General features: G+C 52.4%; 1 protein-coding gene across 1 annotated transcript; it reads right to left on the bottom strand.

Annotated features, from left to right (window-relative positions):
- Nucleotides 1-9695: 9695 nt before the first annotated feature.
- LOC143693049 (olfactory receptor 14C36-like) lies at nt 9696-10659 on the bottom strand. The gene is made up of 2 exons (XM_077173096.1): nt 10652-10659; nt 9696-10494 (listed from the first exon to the last, which is right to left on the bottom strand). The coding sequence occupies exons 1-2, from the start codon at nt 10657-10659 to the stop codon at nt 9696-9698; spliced, it is 807 nt and encodes a 268-aa protein (XP_077029211.1).
- Nucleotides 10660-11328: the final 669 nt, after the last annotated feature.

Below are 11328 nucleotides of genomic sequence, written 5' to 3'. Positions count from 1 at the left end.
ACAAGGCCCCACTCAGAGGGAGTCGCTGGCCCAGGAGAGCTCCAAGGGCTTCTTTTGGAGCGCTGTTTGTAGGGCCCCAAGAGAGGGGCTTCAGTCCCAGCAATGGCTCATCCTGGCCACACTTGGCATCAGCAGCTTTCTTTGGCAGGGTGAGAACAGGGATGTTGTGCCACGGAGGGAACAAAACCAGTTCCCAGGGCTGCTCCTACAGAAAGCAGGAGCTGGTTGGGCAGCAGCAGTGCCTGGAGCAGACAGTGTTTGTGATGAGCTGCAGAGGAGCTGAGCCCAGGGGCTGTTGGCCAAGGCCGAGGCCCAAGGAGCATTTCTCAGCTGGCAGGGCGGCCTGAGAAGGGGAGGGGGGAATGCAGCAGCACAGGGCCCATGGAACCAAGGGACCATTGTGACACTATGGGGCTCTGTGAGACCAAGGGACCATTGTGACACTGTGGGGCCCTGTGAGACCAAGGGACCATTGTGACACTGTGGGCCCTCATGGAATCATGGAGAGCACTGTGACATTGCTGGATCTCAGGGAAACAAGGGGACCATATTGACACTGTGTGGCTCCATGGAATGCAGGGATCATTGTGACACTGAGAGGCTGCATCAAACCAAGGGTCCATTGTGACACCCCGAGGCCTCATGGAGCCAAAGGTCCATTGTGGCATTGCAAAGCTTTATGGAACCATAGAGAGACCATTAAGACACTTCACAACCTCACAGAACAACCAAGGGGCCATTGTGACTCTGTGGGGCACCATAGAACCAAGGAGACCATTGTGACGCTGAGGGGACTCATGGGATCATGGAGACCATTGTGACACTGTGAGGCCCCATGGAATAAGCAAAGCACTGTGACACTGTGAGGCATCATGGGACCAGTGAGACCATTGTGACCCTGGGAGTTCCCACAGAACCAAGAGGACCATTGTGATACTGTGGGGCCTCATGAAACCAAGAGGCCTTTATGACACTGCAGGGTTGCATGGAACCAAAGGTCCATTGTGACATGTGGGGCCTTGTGTCATCATTGGTCCATTGTGACACTGTGGAGCCAAAGGAGACCATTGTGACACCACAAACCCCCAGGGTCCAAGGTCCATTGTGACATTGCAGGGTTCATGAACCGAGGAGTCCCGTGTCATTGTGGGGCCTGGGGAACCTCTGAGACCATTGTGACACTGCAGGGCCTCATGGAATCATTGGGACCATTGTGACACTTTTTTATGAAACCTTGGGGCCACTGTGACACTGTGGAACCCAATCGAAAGAAGGGTCTATTGTGACACTGCTGGACCCCATGGAATCAAGTCACCATTATAACACTGCAGGGCCCCATGGGTCCAAAGAGCCATTGTGACACTATGGGCGCCATAAAACCAAAAGAACATGGAACAGGTCTGGCTGGCTTGGGCTCCCAGGGACCACCTGACTGGTCCAGCTGACCTTGGCATGTTGAAGGTCTCTTCTCATCTGCTCTGAAGCACTGGGGCTCTGTGCTTTCCTTCCCAATGGAAAAGAACTGTCCTTCTCCAGGCACCCATGGCCAGAATTGGGATTTCACCTCCAAATTTCCTTATATCCAGTGATTGTTCCCATAGGAGTATTGCCAGGACAAGTCTGGCTGGCAGTGGTTTCACAAGGGTCACCTCCCATCTGTCCCTTAAACCCTGGGGAAGGCTGCATGCTTTCCTTCCTATGGAAAAGAACTGTCCTGCTTCTCCAGCCACCCATGGCCAAGACTGTGTTCCACCTTCCCTAAATCCAACAACTGCTCCCAGACAAAATCTGCCATTCCTGACAAGTCTGCCAGACCTTGGCCTAGTGAGGCTCTCACGTGCCTTCCAAACACTGGGACTCTCTGCTTTCCTTCCTATAGGAAAGAACTGTTCTCCTCCAGGTACCCATAAGTAGAATTTGGATTGCACCTCCAGAATTTGGATTCCCTGTTGTGAGAGACTGGCGGAGATTGTTGACTCAAAACATTTTGTGTGTGGGGGAGGAAGGGGCAGGTCCGGCCTTGCCCTGCCCTGGAATCCCAGCCCTGCCCTGCCCTGGAACCCCAATCCCCCCAGAGCCTCTATCCCAGCCCAGCAGTGGCTGCCAGTCCCTGGCACAGCACAGGCAATGCTCCACAGCCACCTCTGCAGCCCCAGCCCAGCTCCTGAGGGACCAAATGAGCCCAAGCCCCACCTGGGGGAAGGGCCCAGGGAGACCAAGGGGTATTGAAGGCTGACCACAAGGCAAGCACACATCTTGACCCTGGATCCTCTTGGAATTTCCATCTGAACAGTGCTGGAATGCAGGAGTTGGTAGCTGTGTGTGTGCCTCTCTGTATCTTTTTTGTCTTTCTCTCTTTCTGCGTCTTCTTCTGTTTCTGTGCTCATGTAAATTCTTATTAACATTAAATTGAACAGGCTTAGAGTTTGTGAAGTTGAAAGGGCGAAGTCAATGCTTTGAGAAGTGTTTTTTGTTAATTGAATATCTGTTGTAATTTGACATTAGAAAAATTTTTAAAAGTAATACAAAACTTTTTGTGTAACTGACAATCTGTTAAACCACTGAGATCCTGAACACACCTCTGTTAAACACAAATGTTAAAGATGAAAAAAACCAGGAGCCTCCTCTTTCTTTCCAGTCAACAAAGAAGCAGTGGGCCCCAGCCCCCATCTGAACCAAACCAAAGCAAACCAAAGCAAAGCAAAGCAAACCAAACCAAACCAAAGCAAACCAAACCAAACCAAGCAACCCTGCCATGGGCTGAGCCCCTTTCCCCCTCCCCAGGCTGCCCCCCCCATCAGCCCCATTCTGACCAAACCAAACCCCAACAACTCCCAAACAGGAAAACAGAAGAGGCTACAAAACCCCAACCAGAACAAAGCCAGCCACAGCTATTAAAATCTTACCATCAAGTCCCCTCTCCCAACACAACTAAAACCAAAAACCCCTACAATCTACAACCCACACAAAATAACCCTACAACTAAAAATAAACACAAAAAAACCCAAAACCAGCCATAAAACCAATTTTACACAACCCAACCACAACTTCCACCACAAGTTACCAGTGGGTCAGGTGTTAACCCTTTCAATACTTCAATCCTGCCTGAAGTAAAAGAAAAAAAAAATCTAAGCATACAAATAAAAACAACATAAAACCATCAGTCAGTAAGGAAGAAATGAAATCCCAAATAAAAAAGAAGAAAAAAATACCTTAATTTGGAAACTAATATCCTCTTATAAATTAAAAAGTAAAAACTCTTTTCCTTTTTAACACCTAAAACTTAAGAAAAATTAAATTAATATCAAACAAAAACCTCCATACTAAAATAAACAAATGTTAAAATGACTGTAATTTCATAAAAAGTTTAAACAGAGAAAAAAAAAGTAATTCAGTATCCCCAAGAAAAGATCTCTATTCCCAGAGACAAAAATTATTTTAAAAGTAAAAAATAAAAACTTTTACCCTTAAAGAACCCATCTTTAAAACAATACCCCATAAGTTGACGTGGCCCATCTACAAGCTGTAAAAAAGCTTGTAGCAATAAAAACAACTTCACGAGAACAAAGTTCCCCAGACAACTGTTATCCATGAAAAAATTAGGAACCAGGAACCACAAAACCCTATTTTTTCCTCTTGTAAAAACATCTCCAAAAACTTAAAAAGAAAAATTTCTCTCTCTAAGTAAACTAAAAAAGTCTATTCTAGAAATAGTAAACTAACTAGAAATTTTAAATTTACTTTCTTTACATTGTCAGTAAGAAAAAAAAGAAAAGTTGTAAAGAAAAAGTGTTCTAAAGAGTTTAATTTAATTCTTACTACCTTTGTTCTTTTAGTTACTTTTAATTAAATTTTCTTTATGCCCTCTTAAAATTTTAAGCCTACCATTCTCCTAATCCTATCTCACAACCAAATAAAAGCATAAATAATTAACTGACACTGAAACCTACCACACTCATCAATCCATTAATTAAGAAATCTCAAAATTAGAAAAATCTTAAAGTAACAAACAAAAACCAATACAATGTCATAATAAACTTTTTGCCAAAGTTTCTCTGATTTTCTAATGCTCCCAGTAAAGGCTGTTTGGTTGTTTTGAGCTCCTCAGAACGTGTTGTCAATATTTCTCCAGGGACTCCAACTCAGAGTACAGAAACAATTGTAATTCCTTTTAAATGTCTTGTTGAGAGAATTGTTTGGGGGATGGGGGTCAGGGCTTGTGTGTCCTGCTTGGCCCAGCCCAGGCAGGGCTTTCCCAGCCACATTCCACACTCCATTGCCCAGCTGGAGCCGCTGGTGCCTCTGAGTTGTGCTGCCCCAGCCCCAGGGACGCTCTCCTTGTCTGCCCATTCCCCCACGGTCTCTGGGCAGGGATGGCCTCACTGGGGGCTGCTGACATCCTCAGCAACTTGGAGGCTGCTGCTGAATTTCCCTGCTCCAGAGGCTTGTTCAGCCTTCAGCTCTTCAGTGCAGGAATTCAGTGTCCCAGGGCTCATTAACATTCAGAACACCTGAACAAGCCAAGCCTCTGGGAATCATTTGATTTTAATTTTCAAATCCTTTGTGGTTAAGTAGATTGCAGTAGTGTATTCAAACTAAATACCTGATATTTAAAAAGACAGTGAGAGAAGATTTTTTAAGTCCTCTTTAGTTTTGCTTTCCTGTTAATTCATTGATATGTGCAATCTCCAATTGATACTGAATCCAAGTACCTCCTCATGCAGTTTGAATAGATATGAAAATCAAGACCCTTCATGGCTGACAATCAATCAGACTCTGTCCCTACCCCCAGCCCACCATTTCCCCCATCCCAGCCCTGGCACTCAGAGCAGCCTTGTGCAAGTCTCAGCTCCCTCCAGCCCAGGCTGCACCTGTAGCTTTCAGCTCCTTGGCTCCAACTCCCACCTGCTTTCCTTGCAGAAGGAGCTGCCCGAGACACAGAGGGATGTTCATTTCTTGTCAGCCAACAAAGCCAAGGGAAGGCACAGCTCCATCAAATGCAAAAGTCATTCCTCTGCTGGATATTAAATCCACTTTGCACAGCAGACAGTCTCAGAGCAATGGAAAACACCTTCTGTGCGCAGCACAGATCCCAAGGTCCCCCCAAACCCTCCCTGCCCCGATTCTGCCCAGATTTGCTCTTTGCACACACGAGTCACACACTGAAGTCAGGAGCTCCCTCCATGCCCAGAGGGAACAAAAGAGAGAAAGGGGGTGAAGAGCTCTCCTGTGCAGAGCCAAGGTCCAAGTGCAGCCCCTGCAGTGGGAACCACAACTCATCAGGTTTGTGTCCTTTGGGCTCAGGGCCTGGTGACCCTCAGAGGCACAGAAAGCTTTCTTGCCAGCAAACACAAGTTGAACATTTGAACCGTTTAATAACCATCACAGCTCTTCTCTCAGCTCTCTGGGATGTCCCAGCAGCATCTGACATGTCCCCCATCCCTCAGGGATTTCCTACAGGAACAGTTTTAGACAAAGACATAAGAAAAGGTAATTCTGTGAGAGATATTAACGCAAATAACATGATAATTAATTACATATTTATTTAACTTCAGAAAAATTGGGAAACTTCCTGCCACTCAAAGCATGAAAGCAGTCAGTTTAGAGGCCCTTGACTGACCAGAGAGCACCTGGCAGAGGAAATCAAAGAGCAGTAGGAAGCACATAGATCCACCTGCTCTAAATGAAGAGATGTCCTTTGACATTGACATTTAAACAAGAGAGCTGCAAACACATGAAGGAAGAGGGAGAGAAAATAATTATTAGAATATTGGTGACACCAGTAGAAGGCAAGATCAGGACTTCTTCTCCCCTACAATCAGTACAGCTCCAGGAAATTGCTCATTGTTGGTGGGAAAGCTTTGCTATTTCTTAAAAAGTACCTAAGTGACCCAGATAATAAAGATTTGCTTGTATATTATGAAACTAACAGGTATTAACACCTGTGCCCCTTTCCAGGCAGACATCAGCTGTGCGCCCATCAACAGGCAGTGCCACTTGTGCCCTGAGGTGCCCAGCTGGGATTGGATCTCTCCCAGAGCACCTGAGGGACAGCAGAGCACCTTGCAAGCTGCAGGGCCCTGACAGCCCCGCAGGGCTCCTGTCCCATCAACATCTGCTCTGCTCCAGTGTGAAACAGGACCCAGCATAGTGCCGGGATCATCAGAGAGCTGAGGTGTGTGCTGGAATTCAATGGCCTCCCCATCCTGCAGCAGCCCTGTATTTCCCTCCTGCAGCCTTGGTCTCCAGCACAGCCATGGAGGCTCTTTGGGCTCTGGAGTGTTGCTGCAGCCGCCAAGGGCAGCTGAGCTCTGCCTTTGGCACAGTCAGGCCTGGCCAGCGCAGGCCATGCTCAGCAATTGCTTGTGTGTGCCTGGCCTTGCTGTCAGCCCCGGCAGCGGCTGCGTGGCCCCTTTGTGGCCCTGTGCTGGCCCAGCCATGGTGGCCCAGCCCCTGTGCAGGCCCAGCCCAGGCCAGGAGCATTGCGGCTGGGAACGGCCCCTGTGCCGTGGTGCCCACAGCAGCCTTGGGGCTCTGTGCCCCATGGCCTCCCTGCTGGGCAGCCTCTGCCAGCTCCTGCAGAGCCCCTGGCACCTGTGGGGCTGCACAGACAGCCCTGCCCCGGGCTCTGCCGGCCTCTGGGCCAGCAGAGAGGCAGCCAGGGCTGGCCATGGCCGGGAACAGGCCCTGAGCCCCGCAGGAGGATGGAGCTGGGCCACAGCCAAACTCAGCCCAGGCCAAAGCTGGGCTCAGCAGCCAGGGCTGCCAACACATGGGCACAGAGGCTGGCGCTGACAAATGTCCTGGGCCCCCTCCCTGCTCTGTCCGTGCCACCAAGGGCACAGAGCAGCCTCCTCTCTGGGCCACTTGCCTGTTTGCAATGCCTTGCACAGGTGCTGGCCCTGCCCCAAAAGGCCTGGCCTGAGTCCTGCCCCTGCACGCTCAGCCAGGCTGAGATGGACACTGATGGTTTCTGGGCCAGGCTCTCTGAGCCCGGCCCAGCTCCCTGCAAGCTCTGCCAGCTGCCCTGAGCTCTGGGCAGCACCAAGGGCCTCTCTGAGCCCAGCCCAGCCCAGCCGGCTCTGGCCCCACAGCTCTGCTCAGCCCAGGCTGCTCTGGCCACTGGCCCCACGGCCTCAGCCCCTGCCAAGGGCACAGCAGCAGCTGCAGCTGCCACAGGACTCAGCCCCAGCCATGGGAGAAGGTGCTGGGCCAAGGCCAAAGGAGGCTCCCTGGCTGCCCTGCTCCCCTTGGGCTGAGGTGCTGAGAGCTCTGCAGCCCCTGCTGCCATCCCATCTGCCCAGGGCAGCACCAGAGCCCCGGCCTTGGGGCCCTCAAGAGCTGCTCCTGCTCCAGGCCCAGGACCCATGCCAAAGCTGGGACAGCAGCCACAAAGCTGTGCCCATTGCTGTTCCTTGCTGCTCTGATGGGGATGGATCCTCAGCCACATGGAGTTGATGATGAATTTTATTACTCCAGAGGCCTCTTCTTTCTTGAGCTCTTCACGAATTCAGTGAAAAGCTCCTAAATATTTGTTCGAAACACCTGAACAAGAAAAGTTCCTGGGAATAATTGAAGTTTTCTATTCTTCTCTGGTTAGTTAGACAAATTTCAGAAGTGCATTCTAATGTCCAATTGATATTGACCCCCAGCACCTTCTAATGCAGTCTGAACAGATATGAAAATTAAGACCCTTCATGGCTGACAATCAATCTCAATCAATAACACTTTGTCCCCACCCCGTCCCCACCATTTCCCTCATCCAACCCCTGGCACTCCTATGGATCAGGAATGGTGTGGCCAGCAGGAGCAGGGCAGGGATTCTTCCCCTGTGCTCAGCACTGCTTGGGCAGCACCTCGAGTGCTGTGTCCAGTACTGGGGCCTCCAATTTAGGAAGGACATGGAGGGGCTGGAGCGTGTCCAGAGAAGGGCAACAAGGCTGGGGAGGGCTCTGGAGCACAAGTCCTGTGAGGAGAGGCTGAGGGAGCTGGGGTTGTTTATCCTGGAGAAGAGGAGGCTCAGGGGACACAAGGCGATGTCAGGGCACAGGTTGGACTTGATGATCTCCAGGGTCTTTTCTAGGCTTGCTGATTCTGGGACTCTCTGAAACCACCCTTGGATGAGCCCTGGGCCTCCTCTTCAGCAGCTCCAGCAGCCCAGGTCCCTCAGCTTCTCCTGGCAGCCCCAAAGCCCATCCTGTCAGTCCTGCAGAGCCTCTGCAGCTCCTCCTCATTGCCCAGAACAGGGAGCCCCAGAGCCAGACACAGCAGCCCAGATGTGCCACCCTGGCCTGGGGTGCCTCTGGCAAGGGAGCAGCAGCAGGCACTGCAGGAGCCTGCAGGCAATTCCTGCAGCACTTGTAGGATGATCCTGCTGCCCAAGGGACGTTCCCATGGGGCCAAATCAGGAACTGCAATGGGGAGTGGGGCCAGAGAGGAAAGGGCAAACAGGGATGGGCTGTTTGCAGGGCAGGGAACAGGGCTGGGCAATGGGAAGAAATTTGTAGCAGTTGAGCAAAGAAGGCAAAGGTGAGGCAAAGGAAATGCTCAGGGCAGTTTGGGGGTGGCTGCCAGGCAGCCCTGGCTCTGAGCAACAGCGTCTGCAGTGGCACAGGAAACTCCCAGCTGATGGGAACAAACTTTCTGGCTGACTGCAGAGGCCAGGACAAAGCTGAGTGGTTTCCCTGGTGTCCTGCAGGCCTTGCTGGCCCCAGGGGCTGGTGGCATTTGTGCTCCCTCAGGTTCATGTCCCCACAGCAACAGCATGGGGGTGCTGCCCCTGCTGTGTGCAATGCAAACAGGGGCTGCTGAGGCAGTGCTGCCGTGTCTGTGCCTGCAAGGATGGGGCACCTGTGTGAGCTGGGGGAGAGGCCAGGGCTGCAGAGGGGGGATGTTGTTGGCAGCTGCATGAGGACGCTCTGGGACGCTGCCCTGGGCTGTGCAGCGCACTGGGCATGGATCAGCCCCTGCTCTGCTGCTCCTTCCCGTCTGCCCCAGGGCCCTTGCAGAGCCCCAGCCATGCTGTTTGCCCCCAGCCTGCCCACGGCCAGCCTGGGGCTGCTCACGGGGGTTTCTGTGCTGCTGAGCATTGGCCTGGCCGTGTTCTTGAGAGAGCCTGGGCAAGGAGCCTGGAGCCCCCAGGGCCTGGCCTGAGGCGTCAGCGCTGCCCCAGCAGTGCCCATGGCCTGTCCCTGCTGCAGCCCCGGCACTGCCACCCCCAGGGCTGTGCCCGGCCCCGAGAGCACTCAGGCCCTGCAGCAACACCAGGGCCACCAGGGCAGCGGGGCAGCGCCACGGCAGCAGCACTGGCAACACCAAGTGCTGCTGCTGCTGCTGCTGGGCACAGCTGCTGGGCCAGCACTGATCTGCCCCAGCTCTGCACACAGACATTGCTGCTGCAGCTCCAGAGAAGGCAACACAAGGGCAGAAAAGTTCTGCAGTTTTCTGCAGAAAACTTTACTGGGAGAGAGCATCATTTCATTTAAAGGCACCGAGAGTGCAGCGCCTCATTGACACAATCTGTGGCCACAGGGAAGGTGGAGAGAAACAAAATTACCAAAGACACAAGCAATGACATTTTTTTGTGGACATTAAGAAAAAAGTAAAGCAAAGGTAAAGAAACTCTAAAATGAAACCAACAAGAAGTATCGAATACAACTTTTATTACGAGTTATTTCCAAACACTGACCACCAGTTTAATGCTTCTGAAATTTTCTAGTCATCAGTCTCCACACTGCAGCCTTGAGCTCCTGGTTCCTCAGGCTGTAGATGAGGGGGTTCAGGGCTGGAGGCACCACCGAGTACAGAACTGACAGGGCCAGATCCAGGGATGGGGAGGACATGGAGGGGGGCTTCAGGTGAGCAAATGTGCCAGTGCTGATATACAAGGACACCACGGCCAGGTGAGGGAGGCAGGTGGAAAAGGCTTTGTGCCGTCCCTGCTCAGAGGGGATCCTCAGCACAGCCCTGAAGATCTGCACATAGGAGAAAACAATGAACACAAAACAGCCAAAAGCTAAACAAAGACTACCCACAATGAGACCAAGTTCCCTGAGGTACAAGTTTGAACAGGAGAGTTTGAGGATCTGTGGGATTTCACAGAAGAACTGGCCCAGGGCATTGCCATGGCACAGGGGCAGGGAAAATGTATTGGCCGTGTGCAGCAGTGAATAGAGAAAGGCACTGGCCCAGGCAGCTGCTGCCATGTGGGCACAAGCTCTGCTGCCCAGGAGGGTCCCGTAGTGCAGGGGTTTGCAGATGGACACGTAGCGGTCGTAGCACATGATGGTCAGGAGGGAAAGCTCTGCTGACAGGAAGAACACAAAGAAAAAGAGCTGTGCAGCACATCCAGTGTAGGAGATGTTGCTGGTGTCCCAGAGGGAATTGTGCATGGCTTTGGGGACAGTGGTGCAGATGGAGCCCAGGTCAGCGAGGGCCAGGTTGAGCAGGAAGAAGAACATGGGCGTGTGCAGGTGGTGGCCGCAGGCTACGGCGCTGATGATGAGGCCGTTGCCCAGGAGGGCAGCCAGGGAGATGCCCAGCAAGAGGCAGAAGTGCAGGAGCTGCAGCTGCCGCGTGTCTGCCAATGCCAGCAGCAGGAAGTGCCTGATGCAGCTGCTGTTGGACATTTGCTGGGGCTGCACATGGGCACCTGTTCATGGAGAAAGGACAGTCACAAGTCAGGAGAGGCTGCTTTGGGCCAAACCTGGGCCATTCCCTGTAGACAATCCCTACAGCTGGGACACACTCACCCTTCTACCTGCAGTGGGAAAACCTTTGGCTGCAATCAGAGCACAGTCACACTCCCGGGTCACCCTGGGATAAACCAGACCCTGCCCAGAGCAGAGGGATCCCTGAATGTCTCACCCTCTCTCAAGGTCTCTGGGCAAGGTCTCAGCACCCCCTTGTGCCAAGGACACTCACGGCTCCCTGGGCAAACCCAGCAGCATTTCCTCAGCTGTGGCAGCTCTGCCCTTGCCCGTGGGACATTCAGGGAACTCCCAGAGGCTCTGGCACAGATCTGCACCCAGGAGGGCAGCTCAGAGCCTGGCAGGGCACAGCAAGGAGATCCCTGGCTGTGCCCATGATGGGATCTCAGGGAGGGGGCTCAGCTCATTCCCCTTTGCCATGGACTGCTTTGCCCACAGCCCCACAGGTGCCAGGGAAGCTTGGACACCCCATTGCCATGGACAGCCCTGCCTGGCAGGAATGCCAAGGGCAGTGCCTGACTCAGCTGCTGCAGATGCCAGAGCCTCCCTGAGAGCAGCAGATAACAGTGCCAATGTCAGGGCAGGGCAGAAGCAAGAGCAGATGTTGTGGTGCTGTGCC

The sequence above is a fragment of the Agelaius phoeniceus genome, unplaced genomic scaffold (assembly GCF_051311805.1).
Source record: "Agelaius phoeniceus isolate bAgePho1 unplaced genomic scaffold, bAgePho1.hap1 Scaffold_115, whole genome shotgun sequence".
NCBI classification, from domain to species: Eukaryota; Metazoa; Chordata; class Aves; order Passeriformes; family Icteridae; genus Agelaius; species Agelaius phoeniceus.
This window is presented reverse-complemented; position numbering and strand designations above follow the sequence as displayed.